The 18,970-nt window shown below is 32.9% G+C and overlaps 1 protein-coding gene across 12 annotated transcripts in view; it reads right to left on the bottom strand.

The window, feature by feature from the left end:
* Positions 1-1,624: 1,624 nt before the first annotated feature.
* Positions 1,625-18,970, bottom strand: part of NLGN1 (neuroligin 1) — a 915,231-nt gene continuing 897,885 nt past the window's right edge. For 11 of the 12 annotated variants that reach the window (XM_055110687.2, XM_055110690.2, XM_063602603.1 and 8 more), the window contains 3 exons: positions 12,750-12,962; positions 8,621-9,410; positions 1,625-7,790 (listed from right to left, as the gene is read on the bottom strand). In XM_055110687.2, the coding sequence (XP_054966662.1) occupies positions 6,968-7,790; positions 8,621-9,410; positions 12,750-12,962 (1,826 nt within the window). In that variant the 3' untranslated portion in view covers positions 1,625-6,967. The remainder of the gene's footprint in view (positions 7,791-8,620; positions 9,411-12,749; positions 12,963-18,970) is intronic. The other variant, XM_055110692.2, reaches the window with a different exon arrangement.

The following is an 18,970-nucleotide window of genomic DNA, read 5'->3' as shown; positions in this document are numbered from 1 at the left end:
TCAGATAGGCTGTATTTATTATTTGGAAAGATGTCTGCTACATAACTTAACTGGTGAACTGGCTCAATAGAATTCACTAATTTTTTTTGAACTCAAGAAATATTGATTTGTATTTACTATTTTGAGACATGTGAAATAGACAAGGAATTGTACAATGATTTGCTACAGAGTATAGCATAGAAAGTGGTCTAAATCAGTCCATGTGTTTGGACCTATTCCAAACTTGACAATAGTTGTATGTTAGTAAGTCATAGAATTGGCCACGTGTTTAACACCCATTATGTTGCCTAACCCATAGTAGACACCATTTGTTGAAAGAAGAAATGACTAATTTCTTTCATTGCTTGATTGATGTTCACTAGCTTCTAACCTGCCTGAGGAGCAGAGGAAGCCAATTCCCAAGGCACCAGTTGGTTAGATCACCTTTTAAGACTTTCAGCACAACTTTACCCCCTTGGAGAAGAGGTCATAACTAGTAATAGGATAGGCCATGGAAACAGGAGCCACAGTGACTGGTAAGAAGATCCCCTGTAGTGCAGAGGAAGGCAGCTCTGAGAGCAAAGTTGAGTATTTTCAGGGGAGATAGAAAAGTTTTAACTAGATAGTCAATCAACTCTCCAAAATTGAGACAGTACTTCTAATTATAGCATTCCATTAGAAAATACTGCTTTCACATGAACATTCACGAGTATATTTGAAACTTTTTTTGAACTCAGAAATAACATCCTACAAACCATAAGGAAATACAAAACTAGTGAAAAAGTAATCATATCAAACAACACCAAAGTTTACGAAACATCAAAACCCTTTTATGGAAAGTGAAATTGTTAGAATATGTTTTTTAACTGTTTAATTTATTAGGTGCCCATGGCCATAAGTGGCCACAGAGACTTGTAAATCAATGCTAATTCTTTTATTCAGCCATTGGAAACATTTATCTTTAGGCAATGTATGAGGAAATTATATGATGTCCTCTTTGCTGTATTCTTATCTTGGGCTATATACAGATGAGAGATTATCTTACTTCACATAGTCTTCGTACCAATATCATTATTGATTAGATAGTACAAAACCATAAATATTTCAGTATAGATTTTATTTTTAATTGTTTCCAGTGACATGATTTGATCAAGACTTGGATCAAGAATTAAATTTAAGATCTCTTCCTAGATATTATTAATTTTGTTCTCTAAGAATAATAGATTTATGATTTAAAGGGATCTATTTAAATTCCTTTGCTCTCCTTTTTAAAAAACTGTCACACATCTCTATTTAAAGCACTATTTGGATGCAAAAAGTCATTAATTTAAAATTGAGAAGTTTTTCTTCCTTTTTTTCTCTCACTTCCTCCTTTTTTCCGTTCTTTTCTTTTTCCTTCTCCCACTTTCCTCTCTCTCTTTTCTGAAAAGTTGTGTCCAGCTCCCCAAATCTATTCTCTAAATTCTTGCCCTGCATTCACCAAGAGGTGAAAAGATCATAAAATATCATTGTTTCTATCAAGTCAGAACTGTCAGCAGTGTGGAAGCAATACAAAGACTTTGTAAGAAAACACTTATCTTAGTAATTTTTGTGTGAGACAAATCGAGAAGAAATTATTTCTGAGTTTAAAAATAGTCAACACAACTTGGAAAACATGGTAATATTTATTCATGATAATAAACACGTTTTTAATGAAAGTCATAGATGTCCAAACACAAACTGAATCATGACAACCCAATGGTCTTTTTTACAAAAACCATGACATATGTCCCATTAATTTGCTAAATGATATGAATGCAGAGAAAGGATGAATCAAAACCACTAAAATCCTTTTAAACACACCATCTAGTTTAGATGTCAACTCTGAAAATGGCATTCAAAAATGGTCCCTCTCTTTTAAATTTATCTGCTGAGTTTTTGTTACGGTACCTTTACCAATTTCTTAAAAGCTTTAATTGTTATCATTCATTTCAACTCAAAACTGCTAGCAATTTGGTTTGACTTTCCATAGAGGACTAAATTCTGTCACATTAATACATATGTAGGTAGTTATACAATGTCATTTGTAAGTATATGGGTCTGAAAGGGCCATTATAAATGTTATATAAACCATATAGTATATAGGGTATATATATATTATGTGGTGTACGTAATAGCTGACTAGAAAAAAAATATACCTATCTAGTATATGATTTTCTCTAATAGCTTCAGACTTCTTTCAAATTAAACTTACTATTTGGACAGTTTTTAAAGTTTGCTAGAGATTTAAATTTTTATTCTTAAGTACCATCAAGTCAGATGCCTCTATAATTGTCACTTTCAAAAATTTACCTTAGTCTTTCCCAGAAGCCATTTAGATGCATCTGATATTATTTAAAAAATCAAATTAAATGTAAAAATGTCCAAATAAACTTTCCTTATTGGTAATTTATAATATAGTCATCCTATTGTACTCTTTAAATTGAATTATCTGAATCTGAAAATTAAAAAAAGCTAAGTTTTATAAATAAAATCTCAGGAGGAAAAGGCACTTAAGCCCTGCACACGTTTATTCCCGTCTGTATTCTCCACAACCCTTATCAAATGGAATTGATTTCTGGCCTGCATCCAAATACAGCAAAGTGCCAGAATAAAATCAAATCAGAATGCTTATGAAAAAGAATCAAGTTGGCCACCAAATGTTTCACATCAGTAGGAAATTTCTTTAGAGACTTCTGATGGAAATTTGAAGTGTATGTTGCTATCAGATCAAGTGCAGGAGAGGTATAAGGCTACTGGAGAAATTCCCTTAGTCTATTGACCAGAAAGCTAAAACATTTGTCATAACAGTAAAGCTTGACAAGATAATCAAATGAATGATAACAAAATCTCAGCAGGGAAGTGCCCATTAATTGAATTTATTTGGAAGCATGTTTTCACAAGTATAACCAAATTATCTAATTTCCACTCACATTAAAAAGTGATAGTCTATAACAACTAATTACTGGAAATGAAGGAAAAGGCCAGTACTTTGAACCAATAACACAGAAGAAAACAAAATTACTAACATCAAAAGACTGCCATATTTGACAGCTTCTTAAGAATGCAATTCATCATTTCATCCTCTGAAACTATTTCAGTGAAACTCGCCAAAGAAAAGAATCCCAGTAATTTCTATGTAGTAGTGTCTTTAATGCTGGAACACATTTCTCATATTCTTTGTATCATTTTTTGATATTAATACGTGTGTCAGGATGAGTGTGGCAAGAGGTGAAATAACTGTTGTTACAGATATAACAATTTAGTTTCAGCACTTCACTTCTGTAAGAAAATTAGTGCCATCTGTTTTCCTCTTTTTAATATTATATATACTTGATAATTTTTAAAAAAATGTTGTTGCTGTTTTCACGTACAGATCAGGAGGTTGGAAATAAAGCATCATTTTGGTCAACTTTTATATTTGAAATGAGGAATAAAATAATATATACTCAGATTTTCTGCTTTGAGTTGCCAGCAAGATGTCTACAAATTGGACATTTTTAATGCTTTAGCAAATTATTTTCCAATTTGCATAAAGTTAGTAATAAACTTTGTTATATATCTGTGGTAGCCAATTAGATTTTGTTCATAGTCAACATGTTCAGTAGAGATTTAAAACTATGAAATCTGTCACTTTTATTTTTCTATCCTCATACTCTAAAACAATCTGTTGGTAAACATTTGGTAAAAATTTTATATAACAGCAAAACAATGAAATAAAGTTCATTTTAGTGTAATCTTTGTATAAATTATAAGCAGCTTTGCCTAATTTTTAATCAGAGGCAGGAAAATCTGAATTAACAAATAATGCCAAAAATATTTTAATTTTGTTACTTACATTGTTTTTCAAAGAAAATTATCTAAATAAATACATTTTAAACATATTTGCTAAAATTGAGTAACAGTATTTATTTTTCTTGCATATAAAGATTATGTTTCAGCTTTAAAAACAGTTCTTAATGTTCTGTATAATGTGGGACATCCTTTTTCATTCAGAAACTAGAGACTGCAATTATAAAACTAGCAACTAACACTCATTCACAATGACTTTATCACGTGACTGGTGAACAGCAATTAAACCTAGGCTGCTTTATCTTCCATAAAGTTATTCTACCCTAATTTAGAGAAAATAATTAATAGGGCTATGCTTTGTTTTCCTCAATCATTTTCCTAAATTAATATAAAGAGGGTGACAGTTATGCTATATATAGGTAGATTGATAAATGCAGAGCAATAGATTGGTAGGTAGATGATATAAATATGGCCATCGTTAAAACATACTATTTAATAGAATGTTTGGTTTTGCCAAATGAAGCAATGCATATGAAAGTATTCATATCTTATTTTGTTGTCCTTTCTATTCTGTTCTTGTGTTTTGTTTAATTAATACAGTAAAATACAGTGTTCCAATTGAACAATACTTCAGATGCTAAACAATTATTTGTATTTGTGTACATTGGCAGTTCACAGTTTAAAAGCATAACCACCTCAGTCAAAAGCTGTATGCAGATCACTCTGGATTTGGAAGACTTTTGCTTCTAACAGAGACTTTTTTTTAATTATGGAGGAATACCTACATTTCTTTGATAGATAATAATTGGGAGGGGGGATTATAATCACATAAATTCCTTGAAATAGATTTTTATCTTTTAGTGTCAGTTTAATATCTTGCTCAGCACTTTTACATTCTCTTAGCATGGCAACTTTCTATTCATTACTTTATGGTAGTTTAATCACCCCCATTTTATGAACCTAGTTATTTGTATTCCATGAAATATTGCAAATTTCTTTTCAATAGACCTTTTCCTTGATGACTAGAATTGGAACTTGTTTTTCTAACTGAAAACAATTGGCACTTTATTTCTACAACATCTGTACCTAAGATATATTTAACAACACAAAGCTAATCTTTCTTTTTTTCATGGATTTCTGGAGCTTTTAAATTCATAACATTAAAGAATTTTTATGAGTGAGTTTCATCTTAGATGAGACTTGCCTTTAAATACATGTTTGTGTTTTCTGTGGAAGTTACCTATATGTCTTCAAAAACCTGACTGGTCTAATCTAGAAAAATTACTCTTTGAGACAGTCATGTTTCTTTGTTTTTCTTTTCCTTTTTTTCTTTTTTTTTCTTTTTTTCTTTTTTTTAGAAAAAAGAAAGACAAAACAGCAATAAACATTTTAGCTCTTTAATGAGCAAAGATCATGTTTCTTAGCATTGGACTAATAGTCATTATCCAGATTATCTTTATTTCACACAATGACCAGTGACATGGCCAAGATGTACAAAGTTGTTGGTTCCATCAAGTAGTATACAATTTTTTGTATAATAATCTTTCATTCTTGAAAAAGAGTAACTGAAAAGAAAGGTTTCTGTTACTGCAGTTAGTTTGTCAGAGAAAGTTCTTTGCATTATCTTATAAACTATCAAAATTGCTAGTCATCTGAAAAAATGTAAAAAAAAAATCACATAACTTTAGTCTAATAGAAATATAGTACAGGTAAGAGAGAAAGTATTTATCAGGATGTGCTCTTTAAGTCCATCTCATTTGTTTTTCAATATAAATGTACATCTGATTACATATACAAACATTTGGAAAGGTCTGTGATATACTGTTACTGGTAAACAACAGGGGGATGAAGAGTTTCCTGTGGTCTGAGAATATTCGTTTAAAATCACACATATGTGTAAGACTAAAATCCTCCAGATGTTGACTCTCCCAGGTTCTGTATCTACGTTGTACTCTACTGAGATTGCGTGAGTAAATTCCAGTGACTGAACCTCAGTGAGAAAGGTAAGTGATGTAAAGAGGGACATAACTTCTTTATAATGAATTGTTATTAGTAAACATTTTGTCATGCAGCATGAGTAAATCAAAGAACTCAGAACTATAATCAGAGTGGTAATACTGGGGCATCCTCATATCATGAAAGACTGTTGCAAGTAACTCTTTGGACACACTTCACCTTACCAAAAGGAACAAAATACAGAGTAACAAAAAAACACAGCAACTTATAGATCCTGTACCACATGTCCAATTAGGGTTATATTTCTATAAATTATCTAGATGGGATTGAAAAGAACATTAAAAACAGGAAATTTTTTTCTGGGATTCATATCAGCGAGTATTCACCACTATACCTATAGTTTCTTCAAATACCTTTAATAGCTAATGCCTTCTATATTGAAACTACTGTGAATTATTTTATTGTAATTACTTTTGCCCCTTAAAATCTTCTTTAGGTTCTGCCAATTGATGGAGGAAGCTTCTATTAAAAACTCCAATGGGATGAGAAGAATTTTAATTACAGCTTAATCAGCAGCACAGCCACCAAGCATATAAATTATCATGCACATCGTGCTAAAAATATCCAGTTTCCTTTATCCCCACAACTTTATACTGACAGCACTTATGTGATAATGGTGTACCTGCCAGTCTTTAAACTTCTTTGTTTTACTGGCAAATTTCAGCATGAGCCTTTGCTAAGGCCATTAACAGCATTGATGCTTTGTGTACTTATCCAAATATGTAAATATGGTCTACACAATAAAACGGCTCCAAATAAAAACTGGTGAAAATTATCTGACATTCCATTGGTGTGTCCCTTGTGCATATTCATAGTTGTTTTTTTATTTTTATTTTTTATATTTCAGACATAGTTCTTTCCTGTTTGGTGTTCCACATGCCTAATTCCATTATGTAACTTAAATCTTCAAAAAATTAATTCTTGAATGTGAATGAAAAAGTATCATTCAGAACAATTGCTTCAAGCAATTGAAATTTGTTTTTAAAGTTGATTTGTATATATACAATTCATTTTTTTCAAAACCCCCAAAGTTCTTGATATGTATATTCACATAATATTCCTCCTTATTTAAATAGTAAGTCTTGTAGGTTGAAAGCCAAGGAATCTTCAGTAATTGTTTACTGCAATCCATCAAAAAAAATAGTTTGTTTCTCTTATCTGGCTATACCCTGGTTGTTGAATGTGAATGAGGGTGGGGATGGGGATGGGGCAGAGTATTGTTCTGTCCTCCAGTAAATGTATTGAATGTGTGTAAGGGCTGAATCCCTGGTATAGTGTTGGGAATCATTGTAATGGTGTTAGGTGTCATTAAGGGAACATCATCAGGTGACCTCCTCATAGCTAGTGTGTAATCTGGGGGACAGGCGGTCCGAAGAACCACCTCATGTGGATGGATGGACTCACATTCATGATCCAAATCAGTGTGCTTCATTTGGAGGGACATGATTTCCTCTTCTTGTGCATGGGTTAGATCATTGGTAGTAGTGCGCTGAGGGCTGCATCGCCTGTGAACATCATGTCTCCTCTTATCCTTTTTGTAGTACAGGGCTGCAAAGGCCAAGATGTTCAGAAACAGCAGTGACGCTCCAACTGCAATAGTGACACTCAGCTCTGTTGAGTAGTCCCTTTGATCCACTGAAAATGGACTTGGTTGTTGTTTGGGATCATCCTGCTTGGCAGTGGGAAAGGCTGACGTGACAGGTACAGAATTTTTTCTCGTAGGTCTGAAAGTGATGTCAGTTGATGGCACTTTAGTTGTTGTAGAGGTATACTGAGAAATGTCATTGAGATTATGCAGATGAGGTACCAACTCCAACCAGAGGTTCACCTTATTGGCTCTGTAATGTTCTTTAACTCTTGGTTTTAATCCAATATGGAGATAAAGTTGGTCTTTCTGGGAATATCTGGTCCATGCTACTTCTTCAAAACGGTTGGGTTTGGTATGAATGAATTTCGTGTCTTGAGGGACTGGTTGATTTGGGTCACTAAGAAGGAAAAGATAAATTATGAGAATAAAGCTATTTTATTTTTTACTTAAAATCACACTACTTTAACATCTAATAATTAAATAGATGACTCAGCAATGCTTTAGATTGTGTTTTAACATTAATTTGGGTCAATTTAGAAATATAAATCTCCTAGCAGGCAGATTGTTAGATGGGTGATAATGGAAGGCAAGTAAGTCTCACATTCTTGTTCTCTCTGCTTATCCTGAGATGGGCTGCTATCTACCCAAAGATTTTAAAGAATTATTTAAATACTCACATACGTATGAGTTGTCTCATAGGCAAGCTAGCAGAGATGACATGGAATAGTGGAAAGGATTTTTGATTTTAAATTAGCAGATGAAGGTTTGAGCCTAGGCTCTGCTATATACCAGACATGTGAACATCCCTATGACACTCACAGAGCCTCAGGTCTCCTTCTTGTAAAGTGGGATTAATAGTACCTGATCTGCCAGATTCAGAAAGGTAGTTGGAAGGATAAAAGAGTGTTGTGAATTACAAAGCACTATAAAATAATATTTATTACTGCTGAACAATAACAAGTCTTGTATAATTCAAAAACCAAAAGCAGATGTAATTAAGTAATGCAATTGAGATATGTGCTTTCTTAACAAGCTTCTAAAACACCAGAAATAATAAAGCAATGACTTTTAAAAACACCATAATATAGAATTAATTTTGAATAAAGGAATGTAATATCTTGCAGGTATTAATCCAATATGACATTATCTGGGCATAAATATCTATTATTTTAAAATGGTTAAAATAACATTTTTATTAAAAATAAACTTCATTCCTTAGGTACATACCCAGTTTTAGCAAAATTTGTCCAGTATGTCATTACAACTGCACTCAGCATCACATCATTTTTGGAGAAATTGCAAGGAAATAACTCTGTAGGGCCAATCATGGGGATTCCCAGTACGTAGGGAACCTCGTCTCCGTGGGCTGCATCAGCCCAAGCTGGAACCTGATCTGTTTGGCAATGATGGTAAAAGGCATAGAAGTACGTAGGTGAACCAAAGTTTGAGTGAAGATCCGCTGTGGCTACAGCTGGTGCCACCCACTGATGGTCCGTAAACAAAGCCAATAATGTCTTTCTTCTGGTTTCAGGGTTATGACGGTCAGCCCAGTCAGTATACATGAACTTAATGGTTTCTCTCAAAACATCTTTGCCTTCAGGATATCCATATAAGTTATCAACAAAATTTGAAACAGCAAAGTCAAAATCACTAGCTGATATACCATCATCGCTATCTACTATATTTTCAACAAATTTTAACCCTTCCCCTTGGTTCACTCCTAACATTATATCATAGTTGAGAAACTCTCCTTGCTCCATCAATATCTGAGGGTCGTCTGGTATTACATCACCATCAATCACAGGTCCAAAGGCTATGTGGTATCGAGCTGGTTGAATATCTTGGTCAACAAGTTCTTTGTAAGGCTTCTTCTGTAGGCATTCCACTAACTCTACTGTATCTGAAACATTGCAACCAACTTTTGTGGCCAACATTCTGGCATATTTTGCAGGTTGAAAACTAACAGCCCAGCTGGAAAGGGCTGTTCCACTTTGAGCTATTGCTCGTTGAAAAAGTCCTATGGGAAAATCAACAAAGAATTTTAGATGATCTTTGGGTAATGTTGTGGTAAAACAATAACATCTGATATTTTAGACATGTATATAAAAACCCAGATACAGCTCAAGAAACAGGGAGTTAGAGATATTTTTGCTTAAGGGAGGTACACAAAGCCAACCGCAGGGTATAATGGATTAGAGAGGTGGATCTAAGTCTTTTGCTTTGAGTGGCACCTGCTTTAGGGATCAAGAAGCCTCAAAGAGGTAGTAGGCAAGAAGAAAAGGAGACGATGTAGTGGTAAAAAGTCCCAAATATGTTCTTCAATGAGTGTGTAAATACTTATATTATCATCAACATTAACCAGATGGGGCCAATCTTCTCCTATTTAACTCTCCAACAGACTCTACATTGTCTGTTTGGAATATTTCCTCCAGTTTGGCTGTGTCCATCTTCCTTCAAAATGGTTCCCTATATTTGTTTTAAACAGATGTTATTTGAAAAAGAATTCTTGAAGGCTCATACAATGACTGGGGCTGGCTGTTTGTTTATACCCTGGGGTTGGCCCTGAATTCACACAAAACAGAATATCACTTTAGACATACTCTTTCCAGATCTTCATGTCAGACATAGTATGCTGAATATTCATCTTTCAGAAGAAGACATAACATTTGAAGTGTTTTCACTAGGTTAAAGAAAAAACCATCAGCAGAAAGATTTAGTGTGGGGTGATTTAACTTTTGCCACTGTTGAATGTACACTACTGTTTTTATCATAAAAGATGAAAAGCACATGGTCCACTGCTTTTTAATTGCATTTAAGAATTGTAAATGATGGTTCCATATGCAGTTAAGTGCTGCATGTCATTCAAATTTACAAACACACTTTATCTTCTCATTAAGGTATTTTTCTGATAAAATTCCTGTTTTAAAAATATAGTTTATCTATTTTCTTTTACATATTTAAATTTATTATCAATTTATCAATTTCCAAATACAGCTTTGTGCTTGTTATTTAAAAACATGCTTAATTATTCATATGTGTTAATGAGATAAAAACTCTTTTCACAAAGGTGTTGAAGCACTGTCTGAATTAGAAGGAAAGTTTTAGATTTTTCTTAACCTAATATGCCTAGATATTCAACATGTCTGTAACATGTTCCTATATAATTCTGAAGATATTAAAAAAAACTAACAGTATTAATATACATTTGTTTTGGTTTTCTGACATCTTTATAAGTATTTTTTAGTTTACTAGAACAAAGTATGCTAGAGCAAATGATACAAATACAGATAATTTTTAAAATTATGTAGCTGTTTATCAACATTTGCTCAGGAAAATATTTTAATGAATAAAAATTTTGTAACTAAAATGCACCTGGTGATTTCTATAATATTCTTTCCCATTTCAGGGACTCAACATTAACTAAATATACCGAAAAAGATTGAGAAGGAAAGGCATATCATGTCCAATATATCCTAAAATATGCCACCTAGATTCCTAAAATATGGGAAAAATGTATGTTTTATCATTAGTGAAAGTGCCTCTTATGTGGATGCAAGATGGGGTTGACTCATGGTATATCCAGGCCTGAACATTGTGGGATTTATTGCCTTTAAAGTTTATATCTCCACTGGAGGCAGAATCAGCTTGATGATTTCAAGAGATTTTTTTCAGCATCTCCTGGTAAAATCAGGCAGCTTAGTTTGGAGACAGGTTTAGGCCAAACCTAAGTTCATGTCTTTTTCCAGGGATAGACAGATTTCCCTGAAGTGTATAATAAAATATTGTATTTTCAACTGTTTGCATAACCATTTCCTACTGTTTACCATGCCATCAGTTGATGACTGGCAGTGTTAGCTGATGAACTAACTGACTCATCTCTTAAACCAATGCCAGTTTGATACTAGCTAAAGGTGGCTTTCACGTCAATTTTTGAGCAAGCGACCCTGAGAAACCTATAGAGGTGGCTTAGTGTTGCTTTAGCTACATAGTGGCATTAGTAAAAATACTGAGATTAGAACAATCTAATCTGTTTAATTAATTAAAGAAACACTAAGTTTATTATTTCAAAAGAAGCCATTTTTTTACAGATGAAATCTCTCTTGGAAATGTTCATCTGTGTTATTTTGTCACCTTGAATCAGAATTTTACTAATAATATAAATGAAATGTTATGTAAACTATGTTAATAAATTGAGTCTATATATGATTCTCCAAATACATGGATTCATTTAATGACTGGCTGTTCTTTTGAAATTCAACATTCATGTGTTTTTGATACTGAAAACAAATACAATATGTTTGGTGCTCCTATCACAAAACTCAACCTTACAAATTAAGACACTTCATGAATTATACTTGACAGTGTATACTTTCTTCTTGGATATAAAATGACAATAAAAGATCAGAAATTAAAAGAAAGATGGTGTACGTTTTTATATATTCTCTGTCTTCCTCTCTATCATACATAAATAATGCAGAAAAAGTATTTGCTTTGCAAATTTCTCCAACAATACTCTTCTTGTGAAATTTCAAATTAATAATGCAGTTGGAATGGGTGATTCTATGCATGGTAAAATGGAGATGGAGTTCATAAAGAACAACATGGTAAGCCTTGGACAGGCACTTTGGAAAAAAATATGTCAAAGCCAGAAAATGGAAACGAGAAAAATATTTCATGGATTTCAGCAGCCTCAATACTCCATGCTGCCTTGCCGAGTTTAGGGGGAAAAATAATGCTTTTGGAGTTAAAAATAGAAAAAACACTGAATCAAATGTATTTTTCTTTTTAATCAAAAGCTCTACCAGTGACCTTGATGCTTTGACAATTTTGGATCATGCATGCGAAATAATCAACAATCCATTCTGTACTCAGACAACAAGTGAAATCACATGTTTTCAGACAAACTAGCTTATGACCGCTTCGTTAGCTTCATACTAATAAAGGGTTTAAAATGTCTATTGTCTTGAAAATAGATTATATACAATCCCTGCATGTAAAAAGTCTCATCTTTCTTTGATTTTGATCACTGAATAAACAAAGATGACAAAATTGTAGAACGTCTTTGTCTGATTTTTTCTTCAAATCACCCTTTAAAGGAAAGAAGAGTAACTGTAATGCTAACTATTCTGAAGTGTGCTTGAAAGGGCATCCTTACCAAGCTCCACAGGAGACGAAGAAAAGAGTTTGACGAAAATTTAAACATGCACAGAAAAACTGAAGAAACAAAGCTTTAAACAGATATTGAGTTCAACCTAACACTCAGTTTGAACAGAGAAATATACAGAGCATCACATACTACTGATGGTGGTGGCATGCAGACACCAAAATTGTCAAAATTTGCAACCTTGCATAATACCTTTGGTTGAATTGCTCCAACGGTTACCTTCAGAATAATGGGATAAAGTCAGCAGGTTGACACATGAACCCCCAGCACCAGATCCAAAAACAGTGATTCTTAAGGGGTCACCACCAAAGAATCCAATGTTTTCACTAGTCCATCTTAAAGCTTGTATGAGATCAAGGAGTCCATAGTTCCCCTTTGCAGCCTGATCGCCTGTACTCAAGAAACCTGAAAAATATAAATTTAGAAAACACGTTTTGAGCTGACGTGAATCAAATAGACATCAAATTTAAACACAAATGAAGCCTGTATTAATCAAGGTAGGGACAGTCCAAGTTCATTAGTAAAAATTATTTTCCACCATAACAAAAGAATTTACTTTAGCAAGAATAGTAGTGGCTGAAATCTGAAAAATGACATTTATCTTCCCCAAATGCCTCCCAACTTATCCAGGTAACAGATAACAGGGACAGATAAAGGGAAGGCAAACATTCTGAAAACCTCAGGGAAGACATTCCAGGGGCCAAGCTACTCGGTGGAGACATTTGGATAGTATCATAGGGCTCATGTGAACGTGTATTTTGCAGAAAACACCATGTCTGTCCTCAAGTTGCTTGTCGTCAAATGTGGTTGGAATGTTAGGTATGTGTGGCAGAATGGCAGGATGGACATGTGTAGAGCAGGTGGGTATTTCTGTAAGACTTGTAGAGAAAGATTTTGTAAACTCCATGAAATTATATAGAACTCTGCATATATATGAATATGTACATTTTTATCAATGATGATCAATGATTAAGAAAGAATTACTGTGTCAGAGATGACTTGAGGCCACATTTAGGACTACTTTAAATGCCAAACTGAGGGGAGCTACTCAATTAGGAAATGGTGTAGAATAATTGAAGGTTTTTGAAAAGTTCAGACATATATTTCTGGAATGCTCAAAGCTCTGCTTTGTAGTAAATCTGAAAATGAGTAGGAAAATGAGGTGAATCTGAAAATGAGGGGGAGAGAAAACGGAGGTAGGGGAGAGAGTTTAAGGATCTGAACTGACAGAATGGCAAAGGCAATTGAAAAAAAGACGATGGATAGAAAAAATATTGTGGCATTAAGATCTGAGTAACTGTTTTACATATGAAAGTTGTAGAAGGGAGAGTCAAACATATTACTTAGCAATATCTTAAACATATTCACTCATTTAGCTGACCTGATAGCTTTTATAGTGTGTTTATTATAACTTGTAAAACAAACATCTATTCTCTAATATATTTTTGCATTTAATATAAGTGAAAATTTAGAAAGTGTTTGTTTCATAAAAGACTCCATTTTATGGACTATTTTATATTATGTAGAAAATATTTAGAGTCCTATTAGATATAAATTGATTATATTAAGGGATATAATTTCCAATTTCAACAAGTTTATAGAACTAATTTTTAAAAATTCATTCTCTCTTATTGGAGACTTATAGAAATTCAACATAATGGGTCAATGATTGTGATAAAAACTGTTTTATTCAATTTGAAATATATCTCTTTATAAAATAAGCTAGGACATCGATTACATTTATGAAAACAAAACCATGATAACACTACCTATCAATCAGGTTAGCAAATAAATCCATAACCAAACTGAATATATGGATAAGAAATTCTCTAGGATCATTGTAGAAAAGAATAGATGAAGACAAATTCTCCTGAATAATTTTGAAAAATTTGAAGAAATGAAAGTGCTTAGTTATTCTTTTCCTACAAGATCAAAAATTCTAAGAGATAAAACTGCAGCTCTAACTCATTGTGTGTGTGTGTCTGTGTTTGTGGAATCCTGAAAATGTTAACTTTCCTTAAGACTAAAGTTGTAAAAAATACAGTTCAAATAAACAAATTTTTCTGGTCATACCCATTCTCTTTGATTGAATTTGCATAATAATTTAAGGAAATTTTTATGGTATCTTCTTAGATAGAAGTATTTGCAAATACTCAATATTCATATAAATTAGAGGATAATAAAATACAAAATAGAAGCATGGCAGGAATTCTTTTAACTCTATTTGCTATCACATGAACTTTGGTATAAGACAGAGTCATTAGTTTAAACTTCTGAAAGATTCTCTTACAAATGTTTTGGTCTATAAAGACAGACTATTGGCATGAACTCTGAAAACAATATTATGGAAGCATTACTGTACATTAGACAGAAAAACTCTTGAAGGAAAAAGGATATGTGTGTGAGAGAGAGAGAGTGAATGAAAGAATAAGAACATAATACTCTTGTTATGAGGTTGGTGCAAAAGTAATTGCAGTTACATTCAAATTACTCCAGTTACATTCAAATGAATCTTTACATCCATACAGAATTAACTTACTCATAAAATAATCATCATTCAATGTGTAGCATGTAGAGAACCACGGTATCAGACAATTATTTCTACATTAACTAAATTGTATCCCCACTGTAATTCCAGTTATAGATGCACTCTTTAGTCAAATAGCTTTGTGTTTACATAACAGTGCTGTAAAAAAAAAAGAGTTCCTCTGAAGAGTAACTTCTACTTTATATATAGTCTAAAGAAGTCTTGTAATATATTCAAGAAAGAGTTTTAAAGAAAATAAATTCAGTTCAAAAATGTCATTATTAAACCACAGCATAGAAAATAGAGTAAATCATTGGGTAGAAGTTATTGTGCTGTAGCCTCAAAACGTCCAAGATTACTCAGTCAAGCTCCATTTTTGCCCTTCAGTACTGAATTTCTCTTACTCCTGATTCTAGTGTATTTCATGTGTATGTTATCTATCTATCTATCATCTATCTATCTATCTATCTATCCATCCATCCATCCATCCATATCATCATCTGAAACTAACTGATCATTAGAGTGAATTTAGAGGACGACGCTGGGTTTTATATTAGGAAAAACTGATAGCAGCTGTCTTTATTAAGGCCAACTGACGAAGCAAATAACATGTCTTCAGACCTGGTAGAGAGATATATACTTGCATACACTTTTTGATTACTGACGGTATATTCAAACAACATCCTGTGGGTAAGTTAAAGGCACAAAATGAGGAAAGTTAAATAAATTGCTGTCTCAAAAGAGATACAGTTTGCTAATTACTCAAGTGATGTACATTGACAGCATTCTATACCTTGCTATCTAGTGAAGTAGTCATTTAAAGTTCTTTTTAAATTGACTTAGCTATTATGTCCTTAACAGCACAACCATTTCAGATCACCCTAGCTGAAACTTTACATTGAAGTGCTCAACTATAGTCCAGTCATTGGGGGAACTCAATTTTGCAGAGTCCTCACTTCAAGATTACTTTGGAGAAGAAGGCTTTTCCTTTAATGTCAGTTAAATCATTCTTAACAGATAGTCACTATTTTATCTCACTTTTCTTGACACTCATTTTAAGTTCCTGGGATGTGTGACTAATTATTATTGTAACACATTGACATATTATTATTTTTGTAAAATAGAACAATAATGACTATAAAGCAAACTCTTTTCCTTTTCAGAAAAATGCACAAAATTTTCCCCCAAAAAATTCAACTACTTAATTTACTTGACTCAGGAATGTAAAACTTTAACAATTAGTAATTTTAGAGTTAAGGCTAACTCTCAAAATTCATAATTGCAATTATGCTAAAAATTATTTGACTGATTCATGTGTCTATTACAATTGTCATTCACCTATTTGTCTAAATAGAATTTATTTAATACCAGTCTTCCCACTTAAAAACTCAGTCTATCAAAAAACATGTCCATTTGTGGTTCGTACATGAAACTACTAGTTGATTACATCTACTGAGCAGGCTTAGCTTGAATTTTCTGTTTACCTGATCTGGCAACTAGAGTTAGTTTCAAGTGCTAGAGAGAAACCAGGTAATTGAACATGGGTGCATAGGCTCTTGGAATGGAAAAATAACCAGGCCTGAAATAAATTGGACAAGGGGAAAATAAATAAATCAAGGTATTGGCTTGGGCTACTGTTGTATATGGAACTCAGATAACTCTCTGATAGGCAGACCCTAAGGAGTGTGAAAGGAGCTAATTTAAATTGTCAGGCAGTAGCCCTGCGGTTTATTGGTTGACTCAATTTATACTTAGGTCTCTTACAATACAATCAAACAAGCATGTACAAATATCTTTAGAATGTTAAAAAAAATACAGACTGTTTGTTTACATTTGAGATGACATCTAGAATGTCAGAAATTTAAGATGACAGTGATTCTGTACTGTAGCTGTGCTTCCTTCTTTTTTAAGGTAGGAGCATATTTGAGTGCCTATGTTTATAGTTGTTAATTTCTAGAAACACTGAATAGAATACAATATTCTTTTTAGTCCACATTATGTAGCTCAAGCTATAAGGTAGAAAAGAAATTTGCAGTGTTTATCAATGCTGTTGCCTGGATACAGATGACTGTGGTTTGTTCTTTGAGTCACATTGCTAAGTATTTCAAAATAGAGACCATACTGAGTATTAAAGAGCCAGCCTTGCAGCCATGAGACTCTGAATGATAGTGAGACGTCCTTCTAGGGACTTGGGAATATGGATCAGAAAAATAGCTCATTAAGGACTTTGCATCTTAAACATAAAAGGATTTAAAACTGTGGAAATAAAACCTTGAATTCTTCCAGGTAAAAATCCAACTCTAAATCCTATGTGCTAACTCTCCTTATCTTTTCAGTTGCCATGTTCAGTCATGTCTTCCTCTGCATTCTGCCTCTGTCTCCTGCTTTAAACTTCATGTCACGGACTTATTCCAGGTCCTCCTCTTTTCTTCTTAGACCCTTGAAATCATTCTAATTAGTCAATTAACCTCCAAACTTTCAGCAAGCAAGTATCCCTTCTATCTGTCACTACTCACCTATGAAAAATATTCTCTTCTAATAGGGTGACACGGCTATACAGAAATAAAATCCTCATGCTAGAATATGATTAGTTTCTCTTTATTTCTGTTTGATTCAAAATTGTTTAAAATATAATGTATTTAAATCCTCACAATTAGGCATATATGGCCAAATGATTCTTGACAAAGGTGCCAAGACTATGCAATGGCAAAACAACAGTTTCTTCAACAAATGATGCTGGGAAAACTGGATATCCAGATATAGAACAATGAAGTTGGACTCTTAGCATACACCATATAAAAATTAACTCAAAATGAAAAAACCCAAAACTATTAAACTCCTAAAATAAAATATAGATTAAGAATTTCAGGAAATTAGATGTGGCAATGATTTCTTGGATATTAAACCAAAAGCACGGGAAAAAAAAAAATAAATAAGACTACATCAAACTTCAAAACATCTGCGCATCAAAAAAAAAAAAAAAAAAAGGAAACCAACCGAATGGGAGAAAACAATTGCAAATTATATATTTGATAAAGTATTAATATCCAGAAATTTTTACAACTAAACAACAACAAAAAACCCAAATAACCTAATTAAAAAATGGGTAAAGAACTTAAATAGACATTTCTTCAAAGAGATGTACAAATGGACAATAAACACACGAAAAGATATTCAACATCACTAATCATTAAAAAATGCAAATCAAACCCACACTGTGATATCCCCTCACACCCACAGGATGACTACTATCAAAAAATAGGAAATACTTAGTGTTGGCAAGGATGTAGAAGATTTGCAACCCTTGTTTTGGTGGGAATGTAAAACATGTAACCCTTATCAAAAATAGTTTGGAGATTCCTCAAAAAATTAAACATAGGATTAGTATATGATTCAGCATCGTTCTTCTGGGTATACATACAAAAGAATTCAAAGTAGGATCCCAACGAGAAATTTGCAAGTCCATGTTCATCTAAGTACTATTTATAATAGCCAAGAGGAAGCAACCCAAGTGTTCATTGACAGATCAATGTATAAAGAAAATACAGATAAAGAAAATATACATATGATGGAATATTGTGTAGCTTTAAAAAAGAAGCAAATCTTGTTACATGCTACAACATGGATGAGCCTCTGAAGACAATGTGCTATGTGAAATAAGCCAGTCACAAAAAAAGCAAATACTGTAGGATTCTACTCATATGAAGTATCTAAAGTAGTCACAATCATAGAAACAGAAATTAGAAAGGTGGTTACCAAGAGCTGTGGAGAAAGGGGAAGGGGGAATTAGTATTTAATGAGTATAGAGTTTCAGTGTTGTATGAAAAAGTTCTAGAGATCTGTTGCTAAACAATGTGAATATACTTAATATATTAATACAGTTACT

Source organism: Pan paniscus, chromosome 2 (genome assembly GCF_029289425.2).
Source record: "Pan paniscus chromosome 2, NHGRI_mPanPan1-v2.0_pri, whole genome shotgun sequence".
NCBI classification, from domain to species: Eukaryota; Metazoa; Chordata; class Mammalia; order Primates; family Hominidae; genus Pan; species Pan paniscus.
Note: the sequence above shows the minus strand (reverse complement) of the source record. Positions and strands in the feature narration are given on the sequence as shown.